At 39.2% G+C, this 24,678-nt stretch overlaps 1 protein-coding gene across 1 annotated transcript in view; it reads right to left on the reverse strand.

Annotated features, from left to right (window-relative positions):
* Nucleotides 1-24,678, reverse strand: part of MTUS1 (microtubule associated scaffold protein 1) — a gene marked incomplete at its 5' end in the record, with an annotated part of 92,683 nt that overhangs the window by 45,888 nt on the left and 22,117 nt on the right. The window contains one exon of the mRNA XM_082482573.1: nt 22,876-22,965. Coding sequence (XP_082338699.1) covers nt 22,876-22,965 — 90 coding nt within the window. The remainder of the gene's footprint in view (nt 1-22,875; nt 22,966-24,678) is intronic.

Consider the following 24,678-nt stretch of genomic DNA (forward strand, 5'->3'; position numbering starts at 1 on the left):
GTTCCTGTGGAGGAGGTTTGAAACATTCATCACATCATTCTTTGCATTTTACGCTCCCCTGAGTCTCTTCTGTTTAAGCTAACAACTACAAAGACAGCAGACTTACATTTTTGTTAAACTGGGTGGTGGGCAGGGAGGGAGGCAAAGACAACTACAGAAGTTTTCATGAGGAGCCGATACCTCAGGTAACTGGGTTGTTCGCTGGGGTATACCCATAACTTACCAAAGACCAAAATCCATATGTAAGGTTGACCTCTATGAAAGATCTCTAGCTAGAAACACACTTGTGCCACCAAGAAATACAGCAACAAAAATATTCACTGCACATTACGGATACATCCTGTCTTCCTTGACCTTAAGTCCTCGCTGAGAGGTCCCTCACAAGACACAGGAATACAGGTTTATTAGGGTTATGCTATTCATTTCATATTAGGACTTTTTTTTTAAGTAGCAAAATGTCTTAGTTTGTTAAGTGACTTAAGCAGGTGGTAGATTGTACAGTAATATTCATGGAAATAAGTGAGCCTTGATTTTGTATTGGTTATACAACAAGCGGCCCATACTTATGGCTAAGAAAGGCAAAGTTTTCCAGCCGTGTGTTTTATTTGGAGTAGACTAATTTGCAACTGGCTTTGTAAGTAAGTTCACGCATTCTTCTGCTGGAAGCATTTCCAATATTCCTGTTTTACTGCTTCAAGTAATTGAAAATAATTAGCACAAAGTCTATTCTTGTAATAAGTATAAACATAACATTTTTAATAATTTAAGTGCTTCTGATATTAGCAATATTCACACACATAAAAATGAAGGCCACTGAAATATCCAAGAGTCTAAAACTATTATTAAAGAAGTAATTAATGAGTATTATTTGTAACTTTCCCAACTTTTCTACCGAAGGGCTGCTAGTTCTCTTTAAGAAAAAGATGAGCTTTCATTAAAAGAATTTCACCACAGATGTTCCCAGCTGTCCTGTTTCCTGCCCAACTAGAAGTATTTCCACAACATCACATACAAACTGTTTACATGAGCATCTTAAGGAAGAACCTTTTCTCACGATAAACTTCTAAGCAGCATACTAACATGACAAGAAGTAGCAAAATTAAACTTAACCAGGAGCTGAACACAGGACCTCGGGGTTGTTAGCACAACAACCACAAGACATCAGTAAAGATGATACTAATGGAAGGTTCATAAATAGCAACTGTAAAGAAACATCTCTCCCAGATACAACCCAGGTTATTTAAGATGGGTTATTTCTACATTTCAGTATGTTGACAGTTAAATTGGATTTTTAATTGGACTTTTTTTTTTTTTAAAGAATAGTTAAAGGTGCAAGTTATACTGCTGATGCACTCATTTTTTAATATTAAATGCTATTTTTTTCTCCCTGAAGGATGGAGAACAGAAACAATACTCTGTGACCAGGAAAAGGTAATGGGGAAGAGCACTGCTGGTGGACATGGCTGGAAAGGTGCCGGTGATAGCACTAACTGTAATCTAAATCATTAATTAATAATTCTGAAGCACTAGTTTACCATATCATCATGGTAAAAATAACTGCTCTTAAAAAAAAAATAAATCAGATTTCATTCAATCAAATCCTTCTGACAATAACATTACTCTGTAGACACTCTGGATGTGGTGTTGAAGGACATGGTTTAGCGGTAACTTGGCAGTGCTACGTTAACGGTTGGACACAATGATCTTAAAGGTCTCTTCCAACCAAAACGATTCTACTCCTTTGACCACAAATAGCAGATATGTCTAAAGAAGAACAAATAGAGGTACAGGTAAACTCAGCAAGCTAGCCAGCTTGACAAGTGCAACCTTCAATGAATTTTGTTGTGGGGAAGATAAGCCAAGAGAGATGGGGTCTGCTTGCAAATAGTTACCAAATAACTTAGTTTTTGGTACAGTATTTGGTGAAACAGTCAAGAGTTGTTTGGAAGGCCAGCACTTTTCCTAAAGGCATCAACCCTGGACCTAGGTTCTTCCTATGCATCATGCCGCTCAGGGATTAGATTATTTTTTTCTTATACTAAAAGCACTGGAGACACTGCTTCATTACATGACACTAAATTAACAGCCCATCTATAAACAGAAATTGTCATCTCTTGCCACTGATTGGAACGAGTGGTAAGTGTGGTTCCAATCTATTCAGTACTGCCTCCACAGTACTTCACATCCAATTATATTTGATTAACTGAAGATGCAAAAAAACCTTTTCTGCCTTCCACTCCCCTCCCACATCAGAGTTCTCTCTGCCAACAAAGAAAGAAGCGTAACACAATTAACAACAGCAAGCCAATTAGCTGCAAGTACTCAAAACATTGCATCCTAGCACTGAAACTTCATGCTACCGTTTTCCTCAGAAAAAGTTATTACTTTATGCCTTAGAAAGTTCAAATTAGAAGGACCGAATAGGTAGTAATGCTTTATTTGTCTGAATTCTGCAAGCCATTTCTATTATGGTAACAGATTCATTTGCACAAGCTGCAAAACTGGTAGAGGCTGCTTTTAAAAGTTTAAGTCCAGTTTTGCCACATTGGAAATCCCCCGAAGTAATTTAAAAGCTATTCAAGTTTTTAAGCATAATTGTAGCTGCCTGTCACTTCCAAACACCAACCTACTTCACAGCAATGGAAGCTGCAGCCAGACCCTTTTCACCTATGAGACATATCAAGTGGGAACAAATGCACGCTTAGAATATGCAATGATATTAGCAAAGATAATTGAAGAGTAAATATGAAAGACCTAAAAATTAACTATTCTTCTATGATGTTGAGCTTGAAGAAGCAATTCTGCTTACTTCATGTTGACAAACACTTGAGGCAACCTTCACATATAATTAATCTGTTTAAATGAAGGAATAAAAAAATTCCAACATCACTCACTCCAGTGGAGACAGAATGCCAAAGTTGCCACGCATCTGCTTTTTACAACACTTCAGTTTTCTCCAAAGACTTTTTTGAGCAAAGCTACTCATTTACATTCACTTTCATGCATAGTTTAAGTGTTAACATCACATATAAGTTATTGTTTTTACTTTGGTGTGATTTTTGTTGGTTTGTGATTTTTTCGGTGGGGGTTGGGGGGGGGAGGATTTGTCTAGGTTTTTTGTTGTTGTTTGGGTTTGTGTTTTTTTTTTTTTTTTTTTAGCAGCTCCTTTCTGCTATCCAAGCTTCCTTTGACAAGACCTAAAGTTGTCTTCATTTTATACCTATCATAAATGCATCAATTGGATGAGACTTATATAGAGTACAAACTATACTTACAAACTCCAAAACACAGAGTCCTACCACCTGAAAATAAGAACCTTTATTTAGCCATCACCTACATGCCTACTGAAGATATGACCGATTAAGACTGAAATAAACACCATCAGGCAAGTCATTTCATACCCAGTCTTGAATAGATTAAGTCAGGAGCAAGGAGTCTCATTGACTTCAACGGGAACATGATTAAATCCAAAATCTGTCACAACAAATGGTTTCCAGCTATTCAACTTTAGCTCAGAATAGATGAGCTGGCTTTAATTCTGAACTATATTTTTCCTTGGTAGGTGACACAAGTATTTAACATCTCTGTCCTGTATCAAATCTCTCCAGCAGACTTTCAGATTTAGAATACTTCGTGGGGTATCTTTCTACAGCTCTATATTAAACTGTAGTGTCAGACATTAATTACTTCAGTTATTCTTCAGGGGGAAGGAAAAAAAAAAAAAGGCATGTGAACAGTTAAGCAACTTGTGATGCCTGAGGCTTTCAGAATCCTCATTTAAGAGCCCTGCTTTGTGATGCACAGAAGTAATTTCCTAGTTCCCAACATGATCTGAAGCAGGATTTAGGGAAGAAATTGCATTGGAAAAGGATGTCACCCGCTCAAATAAACAGGTCTGTGATGTTTGCTAGTTGCTAGCAATGCAAAAGGGAAATTTTTAAAATTGGTATGGCCGAAATGACATCAGCTACTGTTTGTCCTCTGAGACACCTCTTACTCCCCAGGTAATAAGAGAGTAACTAGGTTTAGTGAGCAATGACAGTCACCAGAGAGGTAAAAGCACTAAGTACAGTTTTCTTAGGAGAAAAAGAGAAAGAGGAAGAGGAGCAAGAAGGGCTTGATGAAAACATTTTGAGACAAAATAGTTTACCACGAAAACAACAGTACAGTTCAGTAGACAATCCCTTAAAAACTCTGAACAAAAGGCACCAAAGCTTTGACCTCCATTTGCAAAACTAGTTCCTTGGCTAGAATTTTATCTTTATGCAAGAGAAAACGTAAGTAACTCAAAATGACTATTTTGAATCATTCATACAAGAATGTCTTTCTCTGGCAGTTTATACTGAATCATAAAGAGATGATGATTTGCTCTGTCACACCATTGATGCATGAAGAGCCTAAGAGCACTTTAGTCACTCTTTGGTAAAAATCCTTAATGGTTTGATAAAGGAAGCAAATGTATTTTGTTGCTGAAAGACACTGGTTCATATTTAACTCGTATCTATCATGTTTATGCAGTTCTGAAGCATTGAGATTTTTGTTGCAGTTACTTGCTACAAGTAAGTTTTACAAGCCACAGGATGGGTAAGTAAAGAATTCCCTGAAGCTTTTTAGTGTTTTTGTTTTGCTGAAGAGGACGCTTATTATATACCGCTAACAGGGTAGGTGTACTATACTTCCAGTAGCTGAGAAAAATGACACTTTGATGTCTGCCTGCATTTAAAGGGAGAAGAAACTTCTGGATATGACGACCTTGAAGCAGTGTAGAGCACACAGCAATGGAAGTCAGAGACAAGGCAATAAGCTGAATGACCTTAAGAAGCACTTAAAATTTTACAGCAAGTTTCCTCTGGATTTATTCCATTCCTAGAAAAATATCCAATTTTGTTTGTTTATCCCTGAACAGGCTGTAAGCTTATGCTGCAAGATATCTGAACTACTCCAGTTACTTTGACACCTCCACACAGACAAGATGTAAGCAGTACAAACACACTCCAACCCAAGGATCCATTTCACTATAAACTCAATGACTAACGTAGACTAACTTCACACCACTGTAAACAAGCGTACATCCAGCCATACTACACACTGTGAGGAAACTGCGGCAGGCTGCTGCAAAATATCCTCAAGTCAGAATGAAAACCCAAGAGTGAGTTCCATCCTTTTCCTCCCAACAGTGCCTATGTCTTAACTTCACCAAGTAACCGCACTGCAGACCGGCAGCCAGGACACAGTAACAGAAGAATCCAACTTGACCTTCACTCTAGACTACTTCAAAACTCTACATTTAAACAATCGCCATAAGTATCTCAAGGATGCTCTACAGTCATACAAGGCAGTTAGTCTGTGCTATTATGAAAGGGAGCAAAGGATGAAATCCATCATAATGCTTATTAAAAGTGCAATCTACACCAAAACTGGAACTGAATGTTGCTTACATAATGCTCATACATATTCACATTCCTGTGTGGACCCTGAAATTCCTATTCTCAATTGCTCCTTCCTTTATTTGTTGATACAGTCCGTAGTATATTCTGTTTCTCATTGCTTATGTGACCTTGGAAAGAAGCCACATGTCATTTTAACCCAATTAAACCGCTACAAGAAAAGATACTCATACTAGTGCTGCAAAAACAAATATGGCTCCTCCCAGCATGTAACAAAAAAAGAACCTTTTACACTTGTGATATACACTGACATTGCCTGATCTACTGTTGCTGAGTTTTATGAACCTGAAATAATCACTAACAAGCTTCGATGCATTCCACTGTTGCTAAAACCACAGTATATCTATACATACTTGCACTCTACACTACAGAGTATGACCTGGTTTTCAGATGCCCTACTTTTTTGGCATATTCAGCTCTAGCTAACCACTGGTCAGCTTTCTGCTAAGACACTGGCTTCCTACAAGACACAGGGACAGCAAAGCAGAAGTGGGGAGACCAGGCAAAAGCCTCTCTATGCTTTCAGTTCTATACCATTAGCCTGTACATGCTGCACATGGAGAAAACACAAGAAGTGCTGAATAGACCCTTCTGTATTTAGTGAAGTGCTGCTTAACTGGAACACAGGGCTAGCAATCTATTTTACATGCTGTATTAAACAGCAGCATCCTGCAGGCAGGTTTTGCTTCCACATCCACTCAAACAAAATAAAACCACAAATGGATTCTTATCAATGAAAAACTCCTGTGATACACACACTAACATTTATTTTTTATTTTTCAAAATTATACAAGTTTCAGTAAATGAACATTTGGAAGATTGAACGCTATCTCCCCTTCTCTTTTAGGGTTTCTGTCCCTGGAATACCAGCAATGAGGAAATTTCACACTGTTAGCAACACCAAGGATGTATGTACATGCACAAAGACTCCCTTACGTAAGAACTTTTAGCATCAAGGTTTTTAATCCTAGCTTAAAGCTGTGCAAGCGAGCTGCAAACAGAAGCCTGTATTACGTTTGAAAAGTCAGCCTGTGTTATGTTTGTAACTGAATTTATCATCTAGGAGGAACTCAAACCGGATTTACTTTGCCAGGATAAGTAATGACAAGGCGAATGGTTTAAGCTGCTGTGGGAGATGCCAGGACAGGAAGGAAAGCTGACTGGTAGAACTGAACTCCAAAAAATAAAAGCAAAAAGGGTGGTGTTCCAGAGAGAAAGGAAACACTGGAGAGGAAGAGCTTCTGCAAAACTAGTTTATGTAGCTGCTTGCTCCTCCCTAAGTAAAAAGCATGAAAATCACAAATAGTGCAGTGGAAAAAGATACTTATGTAATATGCAGGCTGCCATCATTTTCTCTAAATGACATGTATCTTAGCTAAAACAAACAAACAACAAATAACTGCCACCCTCTACCAAAATGACACATGTATGTCCTGGAAAAAAGCTCAGCTTCCATAATCCTGTTCCCATTCCAGACACTGGCTTTATTTGCTGTACCTGCCACTGAAAATGAAAATCAGGTCAGACGCAGCTGAGAATTTTGTGGGTGGTGTTTTTTTTTTTGTTTGGTTGTTTTCTTTGTTGTTTTGAGATTTTTTAGGTTTGGGTTGGTTTGGGGTTTTTTTGGGGGGGTGGGGATGGGGGTGGTGGTGTATGTTTTTAAACACACACTTGTCTTGAATGTCTCTAAAACTTCATACTTTTTTACATTTGTATCAACACCACTGAGCATAAAAGTTTGCTTGTCCAACTTGCATACAGGACGTTGTTATCACATGTCATGTTAAACAATACCTACATGTGAGCATTCAAATATTTCGCACAGATGGAAAGCCACATCGTGACACATCGTGTATTCATTCCACTTCCCTCCATGTTTCCCCCCTCCCCACACCCAATCATGGTATAGAAAAGACACTGCCCCCAGCAGATAATCATTAAAATTATTAGATAAATATTTAATAGCACAGACTTCCTGGTACTATTTTTGGACTTGTGGGAGGAAAGAGCAAATTCCAATTTGCATTTCATAAACAGACTAACCATCTTCCAAACGAGCAGCTCAGCACGGGCGCATGCACACGCACAGACTTACAATATGAAACTACTTTGCTCAAAAGTCAGGCTTCTGTATGAAATTCAAAAACTTTCATGTCCAGTAATGTTTTTATTTGCTAAAAATAAGCTGCTGTTGAAGTAAATAAGATATTATCTCAATGCATGCTCTAATCGTCATATTAAAAACCCCACAAACCTGTATGAAATATAACAGTGCTTTTCTTGTAGCCAGAAGGTAGACGAATGTTTCGGAGCAAGCCCTTTGCTGTCAGCCGTATACGCATGTTGGATAAGGAAAATTTCGGGGACCATAACATGTCTTCAGTGCAATTGGAAGATAAACAAGCAAGAAATAGCCTCCATGTACTGTCACATACTATGTTTTTAAATCGCTACTGGCAGAAGTGAAGCAATTCTTGCTAAAGAAAACAGGCTTGAAGAAATAATCAAGTCTCCATTCCTTCGCTCTTACTCCTCATGCAGAGACAAGCAGGAAAAAAAAAAAAAAAAAAATCAGTAAAAGCAGATATCCACGGCGTAAATGCTGCTGGCAGCTTCTCCTCACCAGATGTTGTGGAAACAAAGCTTGCCCTCAGAATAAAACCGACTTAGTGACTCGGAAAACCAACAGCCTCTGAATTGCATCAGTGTTGATGCTTAATCTGCTATGGGACTCCGTGGGGCTGGGAGCTAGAAAAGGAGAAAAGGGAGGAGGATGAGGAGGGAGGAGGCGGAGGAGGAGGAAGTGGGTGGTCTCCCCAGCTGAATATATCATCCAGCAATGTCACAGACTATATAATTGTTCTTTGGCGACTGTTAGGGAGATTATTTGAATATTTCTGGAGGTATACTTCAGCTCTCCTCTCCAACAATCCTTTCAGGGTACTTTTTTTTTTTTTTTTTAAACAGTTTGTTTCAATTGACATGATTTTATCACAACAGATTTATCAGCTAACATTTTCTCCCAGAGTTTCTTTTGGCATTAAATATTAGATCAACATTTAAAGTCTTAACAAATCCACAAACACATCTATTCTCTAAGAACAATTCAGTATTCGAGATCTGCTTAAGGGAAATACTATTTAGCTTGGCAGCTCAACGCTGCAGATGCTTCCATTTATCAGAAGAGAAGCAGGGAGGCAGGCATCAATTTCATATTAAAACAGATCTCTGACAGCTGAGTTTTCAAGGCACACAAACATTATAGCAAACAGGCAGTGTTACAGGAGTTCCTTCAAAAGAGATGCTGTCTCCATATTTAATTAGCCCTCTTAAAAAAAATATATATTTCTTCTATTTAATGAGCTCAAAAGTTTTGCATACACCTTCGTCCCTTTCAGCTGGCTGCCACTAGCAAAAATAAAATGAAAATTAGAGTTAGAAACTAGAAAAATAGGAAGAGGTGTAACTGTTTTACAGAGATTAGAAAACATCACATTTCTCACCTACAAGCACGACTATAAATACATGTTGCTAAGGCACTACAGACTGGCACTGGCCACCTTTTCTGTGTAAAGATAAACATTTCACTACTTTGCCTGTGTCAGTAGCTGTCTTGCCTGGCAGCTGCAGGAGCAGGGACCACCCAAGTATCTCACAGCCAATGCAGGAGACAGGGCAGTAACAGCTTATGCCTTCTTTTGGGTTGCTTGAAGAGCTGCTCTCCACAGCCTTTGGTTTTTTTTTTTTTTTTTTTAAAGGCAATGAAATTAGGTACATTTCCATTGATCCCACACTTCTACCATTTCACCAAACCCCAGCTAACACTCTCTAGCACCAAACCCTCTGACAGGTTTTCTAGTTCCAGAAACCATTAAGCCAGCTTGCCCTGAAGCAGGTATAACAGAAAGCAAACATGATACCATTGATAGGTCTCATCCCAGAGGTGCTTTACCTGTCCTCTCCTTACCACATATCTATTATATTTTAATAACATGTCTTACTTGCTGAAGACACATAACATTAAGTTCTCTAGTGCTTATTTACCACATCAGCTAGAATTAAAAATAGCATTTTGCCGCTTTATCCTGGGCTCTGGGTATCTCTAACATCAAACAGGCCAATGCAGTGACAATAAAGCAGCTCATCGTAAGTAGAGCAAAAGAGCCACAGCCCATCATTGAGACCATCAGACCCATCAAGCCAACCGCCCCAGCGTACTGCGGGAAAATACTGCTGAATGTTTTATGGTCGTGTACCAAAATATTTATTTCCCAGCACAGTAATGTACTACCAACTCTGAAGTACTATAATACACCTTCAGTCCACACAAAACCATTCAAAATAAGTACAAAGACAGTAAATTAGCTTTTTCGGTTGGTTCCCAGGGCAGCCTCTGCACACAGCAGGGCATGCATGTCACGACTGTTATAAAATCCTCATTGATTCTTTCTAGCCTGAAGAGCTTTGGCATTAGCAACATCTGTCCATCTATCTTTCCAACAGTCTGCAGATCCAGACCCCTTCCTAATCCAACACCACCATCACAGACATCACCTCCTTTCTGTGCTGGAGGATTATTATGATTGGAAACCATGCTCAGCAGTAAGCCAGAAGGCTTGGTATGGCACACTACAGTAGCCTTGCATACTCAGCGTAGTTCATTAGCCCATCTCTTCAAATATTAGATCAGTATTGTCAAATCTTCTCTTAATGAAGGCATCTGGAGATTTTGACCAGGCCTACAGCCAGTCTCCAAACCCCATTCAGCACTCAGCCATACCAGGTTTCACCCTTCTACCAGGGCACCCACAGGAACACCCTGTTGTTTTCCTCCTCAGCTCCCCAACGGAGGGACTGCTTCATGAAGTAGGTGTTCTCTCACCATCCCAATTTGATGCTCACAAAAATGGAAACAGTCCAATCAGGTTAAAAAAAAAAAAAACCCAAACAAAAAAACAACGAAAAAAAAAACCAACACAACAAACCAACAAAAACCCCACACCCAAAAAACAACCCACCACTTCTCCCCATCCTTGCAATGGTGCCTGGGAGAAAGGTAAAGAACTTCTCATCTGCCTGTGAAACCAGAGAAGTTGAAGTATCCCACTGAAACCCTAAATTCCTTCCTAGGGACTGGAGCTAAAACAAAGAATCTCTAGAGGGCAAGCGTGATGTAATGAACCAGTCTGGAGACTAAGGAAGGAATGAATCACCAGGCCAAATATAAGAAGATAAAAGCTCTATAGGGACATAAAAGCCCTTGTAGCAGAGGCCAAAACTCCTCTTAGAGACACATAATATTTCCACTACCTCCTCTTTCCCACCCTTAGTCTGAGTGGAAATAGGCCATGAACAGATACATTGTAGTATCAATTTTTCAAGAAAACTTCCAATTTGAGGAAAACGCCTTTTTAGCCTCTGGGGTCAGAGTGCTGCTAACCCCACAAACCTAAAAAATAGTTTGCTTTATGCAGAAGACCTGACAACACTAACAGAAAGCAATGGAGGCATATCAGTCCCATCTAGCACCCAGCACTCGGCTCTGACAGCTGCCAGTGAGAGGACTACCCATCTGTATATGAACAGAGATCTAACTCACAGAGAGTTTCCTCCAATATAGCATTGCCAGAGCTCTGTGTCACACCATGGTGGTGGCTACATGTCCACTTGCATTGTTTTCTTGGCTCAGGAAAACAGCACCTCCAGGTCTGGGTCTGTACTCCTACGATTGTCTAGTGCCTGGTGCCAGCAGGGTACAAAGGCAGGACGTAATCCATGGGATCCTAACACAGCATGCCAGGAACTCGCACTGTCTACATTTCACACATAACATGATAGAAAAAGACCTCTCTATGATCCTCTTGACATTGGATAAGGGCAATGGAAAATAGCTCCAGAAAACAGCAGAATAAAATACGAAGTGATATATAGCCCAGACAGAGGACAAAAGACCTAATAGATTTTATTTACTAGCACCTTACTGCTGGCTTCCCTCCAACTCCAAGAGTAAAACTGGTGATCAACATGGACAAAGGGGCTCTATCCTGTTATGACCATGTAATTCAGTCTGGGTTGCTGTATGCATCCGTGCCCGACGACACAATCAGATTGATGGTGGGGCTAGACCTATTTTAACCCCAACAGATTTAGCATATCTGCCACTCCCTGGGAACATTAGCAACATGACAAGAAAGGAGCAAGAGGTACCAGCATCAGTACACTCTTCAGTTCAATCCCCTGAGGTCAAGTCTGCAGTATCTGTACATGTCTCTGCTGTCTCTGTTCTTCTTTCCACATCCAATAATCACTACAAAAGGACTAAAATGACTAAAAGGACCTGGGGGTGTTGGTCAACAGCTGCCTGAATATGAGCCAGCAGTGTGCCCAGGTGGCCAAGATGATCAATGGCATCCTGGCCTGTATCAGGAACAGTGTAGCCAGCAGGACTAGGGCAGTGATCATCCCCCTGTACTCGGCACTGGTGAGGCCCCACCTCAAATACCGTGTTCAGTTTTGGGCGCCTCACTACAAGACAGACATTGAGGGGCTGAAGTGCGTCCAGAGAAGGGCAATTAAGCTGGTGAGTGGTTAGTTAGTTAGTAGAACAAGTCCTATGAGGAGCAGCTGAGGGAAATTGAGTTGTTCAGCCTGGAGAAGATGAGGCTGAGGGGAGACCTTATTGCTCTCTACAACTACCTGAAAGGAGGGTGTAGCGAGGTGGGGGTCAGTCTCTTCTCCCAAGTAAGAAGTGATGGGACAAGAGGAAATGCCCTCAAGTTGTGCCAGGGGAGTTTTAGATTGGATATTAGGAAAAAAATCTCCACCATAAGGGTTATCAAATATTGGAACAGGCTGCCCAGGGAAGCAGTTGAGTCACCATCCCTGGAGGTATTTAAAAGATGAGTAGGCATGGTGCTTACAGACATGGTTTAGTGGTGGTTTTAGCAGTGTTCGGTTGATGGTTGGACTTGATGATCTTAAAGGTCCCTTCCAACCTAGACAATTTTATGATTCTAAGGAAGCCCACTGGAGTACAGCAAGTGTCTTGTTGCAAAGAAGTCAAAATCAGAGGCTAGATCTGTAGATCCGAGAGGCCCAAGTTATGGCTCTGTGTCATAAGACAGCATGGGCAGTGTGGAGCAGATGGATTTTACTGGCATGTTTTACTTCAGGAAGAACTGAGAGGCGATTGCTTATGCAAAGAGATGCGAGATGCAGGAGCCTACTAAGAGCCAAAGGGTCATCTGTGTCCTCGTTTTTATTTCTGGAAAATGACTACCCCTCTCCACTTCCCGTGCTCACCCTGCTCTAGCCAGCGCTCCAGAGAGAGAAGCTAACCTTCCTGCAGGCAGCAATACCCACTGCCACGCCAAACACAGCTTGCAGCTTCAGCATTCATTTTAAGCTCCAATCCTCACCTGAAGAAAAAAAGCAAACCTCTTGCTGCCTCAGAGCGGGACCTAAAATCCTAAATAATTTAGGTTTCTTCTGGTACACAGAAGCTTTTAGTCATTACAAATTCAGCAGGCTGTCAAACAGAACATGACGCTGCAGTGGATTCCCATGCAAACAGCTACAGGAATCAGGCTGATCTGTGCCTCTCACACAACAGTGGTGGCATTTACAGTGTCTGCACTCTTTCAGAATTGAGAATGGCTGCAAAACACTTCAAAAATAATTTCATTTTTAACTTCTGACTTAAGGGAGTAGCAAGTTATTTTCCATGTGCAGGATGTCCCTTCCAAAATGGCATTTTTGTTAGACTGCCTCAATGAAAATCCTACAGTGCTTTGAAAAAATAACTGCTACCCTACAACAGCGCATGGTGTCACTAACATTAGGATAACATACCTTAAAATATGAAGCTTCAATGATCTAGCCAAACATGTCAAAAAAACCCAACTACCTGTGTGCTAGGGACTTCTGCTGATGTGTAGGCTAAGTGTATTCTTGAGTCCTGGTGAGCTCAGGCCTCAAGGAACAAAGGAAAATGAAAAAAATTACTTAGGGCCACAGCTTACAGAGCTATTAATTATTTCTTCACACAATACTGATTTAGATGCGCTGTGTAACTGTTCTTAGTCTATGGCCTCACAACAACAATACCCAGACAGCCTCTACTGAAAAGCAACAGTGCAAATAAGGACAATGTAGGCAAGTATATGTCTTAAGACATGCCAGTGGTTTATCAGGAGATCACAGCAAATTAAAGACAACAACAGGTGTGTTTCACTTCTCTGTGGGCTTTGTATGTTCTTCACAGCCCCAGGGGTTCAGACAAAAAAATGCAGATATACATTCCATTTACAAGCTGTTTAACCATCTTTGACACAAGATCCATGAGTTTCATGTCTCTGGCACAGTTCCATGGTCTTTCAAGTATTATGTTAATGAAAACAATATGGGTAGCCACTGTATCTGTTGAAAAATCTCTTAAGAAATATGGGGAAAGGACAGACTTATAGAAAGCTAGGAAGGAACAACTTGGAAGACTTCAAAATAACTTAAAAAAACACAACACTATTGTAAGAGGACATCAAGAGTCAGCTTTGGGATACCTCATCCACTTTACCTCAAACTCAAGGAAGAAATCCAGTACAGTGACACTCTATTTAGTGTTTACTGCAAACACATAAGACAATGCGCACAATCTAAGGAACTCCAGAGTGTCAAAGACAAAAACAAGACTGAACATCAGAAGAGATCCATACCTAGATTTAACTGGAGAGGAAAAGGACAAGAAGATAGTAGAGAAAGAACCAAGTACTAGGATGGCAATTCCAGTAAATTGATGTAATTCAGCACCACACACAGCAACTCAGTTAGGAATAACAAAATGAAAACAGTTTGCTACTGGCACATGATCCTGATGGTCAAAGCTCTAAAGTCTCCTAGCAAAATAAATTTTTATTATCCTCTTAATCATTTTAAAAAATAATGAGAACTTAGATGTTTTAAAATTAATTCAGATGGAATAGTAATAAAAGCACCATCTCTGGCTAATCCTAACAAGGAGGTCTATAATTTAAAGCCATTATTAGGACAGACTTCCATGCTAGAAAAGCCTTGAACTCCAGCTCCCAATACTGGGAAATTTTCTTTAAGCATCCCTTTGTCTGAGCTGATACAATCTATGGATATCCATTTCAGCTGTCCCTTCTACTCAGGCAGAGGCTGGCCTATTCAATATTTACACAAGCATGAGGAAACCACAGCTGTGTTCTTTGCTTGTGTGGCTTGTTATTATGAAACATCAAAATAAATACCATGGAAGAGAACTACAGACATTCCTCCCAACATCAGAATAAACACCACAGAAGTAAACTACAAGCATTCCCTCCATAGAAAGTCTGCATACTTCTGTGTCACCAAGAGTTTGGAGTATGGCTGTGCAGAGCTGGAGAGCAAGTTTCTCACAGAAGTTTGGAATTAAATAATAACGATAAACATTTCTGAAATATTTAACTTGCAACCCAGAACACAGGTCCTTCCTTAAAAACATTAACAGAAGAAACAGACCTTGTAGTGCGAAAACCATTTGGGTTATGCTACAAAAGGCATTAATGAATGATACTCTGTCACTATAGGAAAACTGATAGGACCCACATCACATCCTCATTGCTGGGGTTGTAATAATAATCCCAGCATTTTCAATCCCCTCATTTGAGAAATTCCCAGCAGAATACCACCGCCTGAACTGAGGTGACCCATGTGTTGCTCATGTAACCATTGTTCTTTGTGGAGATATCTGTTGAAGGCACAGGGAGCAATACTCATTTTCAGCATGGAACAACAGACAACCTTCTCAAAAAAACATTAATTTTCAGAAAATCGAGTTTGGCAAGAACACTAGGAACATACATGCAAATACACCGATATAGTTATTTGACAGCTGAGGGACCAGTCTGGAAGATATTAACACTGTGTTGTCATGTGTCTCAGTTTTTTTGCATCCCGTTCTCTACTGTGACAAACATACTACCTCAGGAAAACACCACGTATTTAAAAAAAAATACTGAAACACTCAATACAGATAACTTCAGAGTTTATGGTGCCATCCTCAGCACCAGCCATTTCACTGTGACAACTTCGGGATAATAGTAGTTCTCACCCAAGGAATTAAATCCTTAGATCCAGCTACTGTACTATACTTCATTTGGTAACACTGGAAAAATCTGGCCAAGAAAGTAACAGCAATTGGGTTTCAAAGGTTATTTCAGCTTTACATATATTCCCTTAAGTCTTCAAAATAAGAACCATTGTATCTCCTTAATGAACACATTTAATAAGAAACTCAAATTTGCATAGATTTAGATTAATTTTGCCTTTATTTTATATAGAGGTGGCATAACAAAAACCTGCTGTTATAGCCTTTTCACATGTAATAGCTACACCACTTAAGCAGCTTTGCTGCCTGTTTATAACAACATTCATTATTAGCCTGAAGGCATTCTAAGGCTAGATCACATAAGACAATTAAATCAGATAGTCCTCATAGTTCACATGGATAGTTCACACATCTAAAAAAAGGCTATAGCTGGCTTTATATCACAACTAGAAAGGCAAAAAATAGTCCAATGCACAGTACCAATATCTGTAAAATAAGTATATGCTTGATATTTTTATTCCTTTTCAAGAGATGAAGACAACATATATCCAACTCCTAGAACTTCCAATCTGTAGAATATTAACTATCTTCATTAAACTAATAATGAATCTGATCTTACTTCTTCTTCACCCCACAGAGTTTACAAACTGTTCAAGATTTTCTGCAAAATTTCTAGGCTTTCCTTTTGGAGAGTGGGGGAAAAGACAGAAAGACTAACCCAACTTATTTATGAAAGCCGAAGCTCTTAACACATAAAACCAGGAATTTGGTCTCAACGCATCCATACTGAAATTTCTGATTAGACCTAGTCAGAGGTGCTACTTCTGCAATGTGGAAGACCTGGAACAAAATCCTCCCTGTGCCCTGAGCTTTAAGACATTTAAGATATTTACCCATCAAACTGTTTCCTGTATGATTCTTAAGGGAACTTATTTCCCATGAGCTGCAAAGTACAGTATTAGAAGATGATGAAAGAAAAGCAGAGTTGGTTCAATAACAGAAGTAGTTTTACTTCACAGAAAGTTTTCATGAATTACCACAGTATGTTTTGTTGGTATTTTTTTAATGGATACATAAAATTTCTGTTTAGAGAATACTGAAACACATTTTGTTTGAAAATTGCCATGTAGAGCTCTGCAACATGTACTCTCTATCAGAATTGTTGAGGAGGGTTGAGGAGTTTTGTTTCTTTTTAAAAAAAAAAAAAACAACAAAAAACACAGTTTAAGATCTCTGGGACTTTTTTTTATATGAATGGGCATTCTTCTGAACCAAAGAAAATTAATTTTACACTTAACCTTGCAACTGCAAAGTTGGGTACTCAAGAAAAAATATAATATCTCTCTATATTCTCTAATAATTATCGTAATAAGGTTTACGTTATATGGCAGAAAAAGTGTATTAAAAGTGAATTCTAAGGTAAAGCCATCAAAAAAGAATGCTCAAAGTGCTGAGACAGAAGCAGTTTGGTCTGTTTTCTGCCTGTTGCTAGCACCATGATCTATGCTAGAACTACCATCAAAAGGACTATCTTTCCTGCCTTGTTTTTAACTCAGGCGAGTTGCTCAATCCTAAAACTAATCATATGAGTAGTTATGCTCACATGTGCATGAGGGTCCTTTCAACTATCCACGCAAGAACACTGCTTCCACAGTTTCTTCTACAACTTGCAAAAAATTTTTACAAACAACAAGAACACCACCACAACCCGTCCCCCCTCCCCCCCAAAAAAAAGAAAAAGCAAACCCTTGTGAGCAGATGTAAGAGGAGAAACAGAGCTAATAAGCCACTTGACCAGATGTTCCTCATCAGTAGGGTAACTTGCCATATCATGCTGAAGACAGTCAATTAGATGAAGGACTTCACTGAAGACTTAAGTATTTGACACTCAGTGTTCAGCAGCTCTCAGAATTATAATCTTCCCCATTTTTAAAGAAAGTTTACACATTTTGATATAGTGTCATGACACATTTTAAAACAGTAATGATTTTTTGTTGTTGCTAAAAAAGCACAAGCACAGTGCATTAATCCCTTGTTTTCTACACACTGAAAGTGCAAGTATTTTGAGGGTAAAGGTGAATCTACAACATAAGAAGAGAAATTTATCTTCTGTTTCCCCCGATTTTCAACAGTGGCGACAGATCATGATAGAAAGAGGTGTTAACTGAACCTCAAACTATCCCTCCATAAATACCGTATTAATGAAAGCATTCTACCTCAACATAAGAGTTTGAGTGAGAAGCCAGCATCCACCTTTAACAACCTGTTCCAAGAGACAGCTTCATGGACTGTTACAATTATACCTTATTTCTCCATTTGGGCATGATCAGCACTATTACTCACTTTTGCAATAAGCTACCTGACTGAAGTTATTCCCTCTCCCAGTGTTATATTTTTCTCACAGATGATTAAAACAAGCAGCCTTCTAACCTCTTTAAAAGGCTAAAACATCAGAATACCTTCTTTCATGATGGAGCACATGCTGGTTTTAGATGAAGTTTCTTTGATTTTCACGGCTTCTATAGCCTTTAGTAACCGACTCCACTATGTATGATCCATCATCATACAAAGAGACATGACATAAATCTTATTGTTCTTAGTTGATAATACTTTATGGGTATTATCCAGCAGTTGCCGTAGCTTTCCTGACAACAGTGTTGTGTCACAAGCATAAGTAACTTGTTCCCCATGATACACCCTATATCCCTTTCAGGATCACTGAACAACGTGATAAAGCTTTCCAATAAATATTTGCAAGCTTTATTCCTGAAATGACAGCTTTACCTTTGGAACTGCCAAAAAGGATATTTGCTTTTGCTTGGCTTACATAGTACCAGAGATTATTGTACAGTAACATCATTAACCTTCAGTGAATAACAGAGACCTAAGACTTGAATGGAGAATGACTTTAAACTGAAAGAGGGCAGATTTAGATTAGATATTAGGAAGAAATTTCTCACTGAGGGTGGTGAGGCACTGGAACAGGTTGCCCAGCGAAGCTGTGGCTGCCCCATCCCCGGAGGTGTTCGAGGCCAGGCTGGATGGGGCTTTGAGCAACCTGGTCTGGTGGGAGGTGTCCCTGCACATGGCAGGGGGCTTGGAACTAGATGATCTTGAAGGTCCCTTCCAACCCAAACCATTCTATGATTCTATGAATATCCACTGCATATACATACTGCGCTGTAGTAGACTGCACAGGTATTAGAAGTAGGTCACCGTTTCTACAGGGAAGGCAGGAGAAACAAAGGAAAGAGCACTAACTTTAACCCAGTTCAAAATTCCATCTCACAAGAGGCAACATTTTTAGTGATATCTACATTAAGACATTACCATAAGTGCACAAGTACATTCTTACTTTAAGTTAGCAAGTTAAGAAGTGTAATAAAACATATTATGCCCAAGAAGGTAATTTTGCCTAAGCAGTAAAGCCAGTGCTGAAGCAATATGGCACAGAACTCATGAAAATTACTTGATCCACTGAAATATCACCCATGAAAAACATAGAATTCGCAAAAAAGTCCTGTGAATGTTTTAACAGGAATAAGGAACAAACAGCTGCAAATACATAAGTCTCTCCAGTTCTACAGGCATACTAGCAGCATGTTGTGTCTGGCTTGGCATCATTGCTGTAAATGAATGCAAAATGAATAAAGAGCACAAACAGTCAGAGAACAGACATCATATCCTAGAAATGCCTGCTGTTTTTTCCATCCTTGAAGTAATGCTAAAAGTAACATTAAAAACTCAGCTAGACACTTAATTAATGCATTAGTATGGTAATCAATTTTTTACTAGAATCCTGCCTCAAGAAACTAGTCCTGACTCTTCAGACAGAGCACATGGGCAAGAAACAGAAGTGGGGTTGGAACTCCTCACCGAATGAGGCTGAAAACTATAGAGTTAACTATGGCACTGAAGTAAAAGAACAAAAGCTTTAGCTAGCTAAAAATCACTAGAACAAAGCTTCACTATAGTATCAAGGCCACGGAAAAAAATAATAAATAGCGGGTCCCATTCCACATGGTACCAGCTGGCATTATTTCAGTTCATTTCAAAAAAGATCATTTGTCTTTTCTTAAAATGTAAGACATTGTACTGCAGAACATCCAAGCAGCTACACAATATTTTTGTTCTTTTGTAAGAACTATCTGCAACTGTGAAGACAGAAAAAAAGATAAAGCATCTGAAAGCTTTGCATGCATAAATGGAAAATTATACTAATGTTCTGTAAGTTAGAAATGTATTCACTTTAAAATCTAACATATCCTCTAATTTTGGAAACTGACTCAGTACAGAACACAGTTCAGGTACATACACAAATACAGCTATTCAACTGGCAAAAGTATGATGCTAAAGAGTGTTTGCTACAGAATCACTAAATATGACAGCCAATTTGGAGTTTATAGCTGTGTTTTTACAGCATCAAATATAATACTTCAAGGCTATGTGGATACATTCTTTATTAGGTTGGAAAAGATGAATCACAAGAAAAGTTATATTAAGCTAGTAAAAAGGGGAGAGAGCACTAATTACTTTTCTGCATGGAAAATCCAGAGAAAGTGCCATGCTAAATTTAGGGAAAAACAGAGTTATATTTTAAGGCTATCATAAGCAAATGAAAGAGGAATTTAATTTTCTGTTTCTAGTCCAGAAATGGACTTCGTTGCTTATCATGAGTTTCCTCAACTGAGCTAATCAAGACATCATGCTGCTATCTGTGTCATCCTATATAATAGGACTTTATATATAAAGTCATGAAACTCAGTGTCTGGCTATACCTAAACTAACAGTAGTTCAGCCAATTATCAATAAAAGCAGCAAACAAACAGAATAAGAACTTTGCGCAAAGTCTTATGCTTGCTGTATGACAGAAGCCCTGACTCTTAACAGGAGATACCAAGCAAGGTACTTGGTCACAATTAATATGCAGACATCTGACACACAAGTGAATAAAAGGCAAAAGCATTAGACTCACATTATGACTACAGTAAATTAAAAACATACTGCCACAGTACCAGAGTTACAGGTCAGAACCTATTTACCCAGTAATTCCAGACTCAGATTTATAACATCTGGTTGGCTACAGCACCTCTTTCAGAAAGACATCTGCTATTCACTCAGGGGACACGGGGCTTTACAGTGATCTCCAGTATCTTTCAAAAAGGGGTTTTCAATGAGTGATTAAATACAAGCAGCTTTTAATTCAGCAAATACACACTGATGCTGGGGAAACTAATTTGGACTGCCAACTCTTGAAAAGACCTGGAAATTGCTGCAAGTAAAAACATCATCTGAAGACTTTTCTGTCTCCTGGCAGATAGAAACTAGCACCAGGTGTCCTGACTGGCATAAACACTAAAAACAAACCCAATATGAAGTCCTTAAAACTCTGCCAGAATTTGGAACACCATCTGCCACTTAATCAGCTGCCATTCCTCCCCTTGCCATACAAGCAGACATACACATCAACACGCTCAGATAATTTCAACTTCTTATTCAAGTGTAGTTTGCAGTGACACAGAGACAGCTGACACCAAAAGGGTACCTACCATGAACCTTCCAGAAAAACCTGTTATTCTGAATGAGTCTTCTACTTAATTTTTTTTTTAAAGCCACAACACATGAGCTTTGATCATTACTCACCTCACTGTGGCTAAACAGCAAAAACTACATCCAAGTTTCATTGCCATGTTTTGTTTGGGTTTTTTTGTTTGTTTTTTTGTTACAGTTAAAACCTCCTTTTGCTTCACTGGAAACAGAGTGACAGATAGCACAGGCTGCATGTTCTAAGAGCTGGGTAGCCAGAAGACAGTAAGTAGGAAAAAAACCCAAGACTTTTCTCCATATCCCTTGAAACCAGAAGCAGTGACCGTTTATGGAATTATCCCTTGCAAAACTGTTCTTACAAGAAAAAACCCAATATACTAATAATGTATAACTTAAGCTGCACCATATAAAATGTAAAAACACCTTCAGAAAACTCACCAGAACCCAAACAAGATAGGCTTTGGTGTCCATTTCTTCCAGGAATGCCTATAGCTGGGGGGGAGGATTACACTTGAAGCCAGTAAGGGGCAGCAGGGGTGCCTTTTTATAGATTCTTTCTACATAAACACCTCAACTTCAAAACAAGTTTCTTTATTGCAATGGCTGATGACAAGTTCAACAGTGAGACTTAGCATTATAAGGTTTAACTATTTGGAAAATTCGTGATGAATTCCCAGTGAGCCAAACTTTTTTTCCCCCTGTTACAATTATTACACTTCATTTAAGCGAGGTAGTTCTGTTCCATTTTACTTGTTCATAGAGGACCACAGATCGTAAAAAACAATAGTCTATCCTGGCAACATAGCAAATTTTTTCCACCTATATGCTCCAGTTATTTTATTTGTATAAAGTAGGTATAAATTAAAAGCAAATGTGCTACCAAGGAAGTTAGATACAAGTGAAAACACTGAGAAGATTAACCTAGCCTTACTGTATTTTTTAGATTCATGTGAAAACTGACCAAAGAGCCTCATTATTTTGAAGGATATTAATTGAATGAATGAAAAAATGAAATTAAATGAAAGCACTCTTTTGGACTGCTAGGTATAAGTGCAAAAGTCATGTGCAGAAGTTTATTAAAGATCTGTTGACAACACCTATCACTTTTCTTCAGGCTTCACAAATAGCATGTGATCCAATAGCAGGTATTTCAATAGAAAACAATCTGCTTTGTAGCATTACTGTACTTGTTTCCCTCGCCTCAGCCATGCAAATGAAAATTTGCTCCCAAAGTGAAAATTTTGTCTTACAGAGCTTGCCTGAGGATTCATATCTATTCTATTGATTCACTCTGGCAAAAATTACTAATTTCAATTGAGAGTTAAAAAATAAAACAAGTATCTGATACAGAAATGTAAAGTGGAGTAAATATTATCCTCAACGGCCAAAGCTGATCAACACTCTCTCAAGAATCTTGCTTAAATTAAACACAAACTTGGGAAAGCTAGTCTGGGTTGTGTCTTACAAGTATATGACCTTATAAGCAGGTGACATACATCATTTAACAGACATTATCAAGTACTCCAAGTCCTCATGGGATGCAAGTTTTAAGCAGAGAGTGAACAATGAATGCCCCGATTTCCCCCTCCCCACAGATAAAACAAACACATAAGGAACATTTTGCAGAGCCAGTCTGCAATACTATGAACTACAAAGAAAAAGAGCTGACTGCCCATCTCAATAACCCTGAAGCCACAGAGCATAGTTGCTCTTTCTCAAGACAGAGATTCAAGGATATAATTGAAAAATTGACTTTACCCAACAGCTGATTACCTCTAGCCTCACCAGCTTTCCTTGTTGAGTTCAGTGGCCCACATGGTTTTGGTATGCACTGGTTCAGTGAAGCAGACCTGGCCTTGGCTCCTAAAAGTAGAAGCTTAGATCAGGTTTAAAAGTACAACTATGGTAGCAATTAAAGATACGCCTAACATACTTAACTGTAGATGTGTAACAAGATGCACAAATCTACTCAAACACACACAAAAAGAGACACCTAGAAAATTTAAGCTAAATTTAATTTTCTTTACCAGAACTCACATTGGAAGAAAAAGAGATTTAATAAAGCTTCTAAGCAGAAGAAAACATTACTAAAGATTTCACTTTAGCACTAAGATCAAATTACTGAAGTCTCAAAGTGGCAGTAAACACATCTATGGAAACATTGGCTGAAAGGGACCTCTGGAGGACAACTATCCAGCCTCCCACTCAATTGCAGGCCACCACCAAGTCGAAATCAGTTAACCGTGCTTTTGTTTAACCGAGCCTTGCAAACCTCCAGGAAGGGAGGCTCTGTGGCCCCACTGGGCAATGCTCTGTCTCCCACTCCACAATTTGCAATCGTTTCCCACTACCACATCACTTGGTACTACTGAGAAGAGTTTGGCATCATCACCTTTGTAGCCGTCTTTTTCAAGTTACAGCAGATTGTTACAGTACCTCCCTGTACTCTTCTTTTTACCTGACTACAAGAGCTCAACGTCCTCAACCTCTCCTCATGGGTCATGCAGTCAGAGACCACAGCCATCTTAAGTCTCCAGTTGACCTTTCCAGTTTCAAAACCACCCTCTTGATTTGGGAAGGCCCCAAAACACAAGAGCAGTCCAAGTAACACTGAGACAAGGAGGAGGAAAAGCAGCTTCTTCTGGCCACACTGCTCCTGCACATGCCAAGGCACATTTCTAGTGCCCAGGTCACTGAAGATGTTGAGCAATGCATAGCTGTATCGCATGTGTTGGACCCCAACAGAAAGCTTGTCAGACAGCCATATAATTTCTGTTTGTTTCAAAGTGATTTACAGTTTGTGGTAAATTGTTTCTTTTCACTGTTTAACATTTTAAAGCATATTATTATAGCGTGACATTTGGCAGGCATCTCTTCTATTTATTCTCAATTATGTCAGATACCAGCTTAAAACTTAAGCCTAAAGCAGGAGCATAGTACTTAGTTAGGTTTATCCAATTACAATAACCAGTTCACCACAAAGATGGTCAGAAGCAAGCTGATTATAACTAGGATTTAAGAGAGAGAGACAGCAAGCTTATTTATGTGCTCCCATTACATCTTTAATTGTGGCCAAAGAATGGCTTGTCACTGCTGTTTGTGGCTTAAGTGGAGAAGCCCTGTTAGTCGATCAAGGGGTCCCGGCTCAAATAGGAAGAGGAGCAAGAATAGTGCTTAATACGAAGCCAGAAAGTACATTTGAATTAATGTTTCCTTTAGCACCAGATGATGGACCTTGGATCCCCCAAAGTCCTTTCTGTCCTGAAAGTGGTGAAGATAATGCAAAGTCTGCATGAGGATGAGGACAACCAGGATAAGTTCAGGGTAGGTCTACCCTGAAGACCATCAGCAGCCACAGAGTCTATGCATGAGCTTTGTGACAGAAAAGAACTCTTATTGAAACAAGGTAAACCCCAAACAATGACATCTGCCACATAGCAAAGTGCATTTAATCCCTGTGCCATGCAAACCTTAGCCAGAGCGTAGACCTCCTCCTCGTTTGCCTGAAATACCCCAGTTAATTACAACAATAAAAAAAGCATTTTAGCCTTCCTGTGAAATCTTACAAAACTTGAA

Source organism: Vanellus vanellus (genome assembly GCF_965231255.1).
Source record: "Vanellus vanellus genome assembly, chromosome: 4".
In the NCBI taxonomy this organism is placed as follows: domain Eukaryota; kingdom Metazoa; phylum Chordata; class Aves; order Charadriiformes; family Charadriidae; genus Vanellus; species Vanellus vanellus.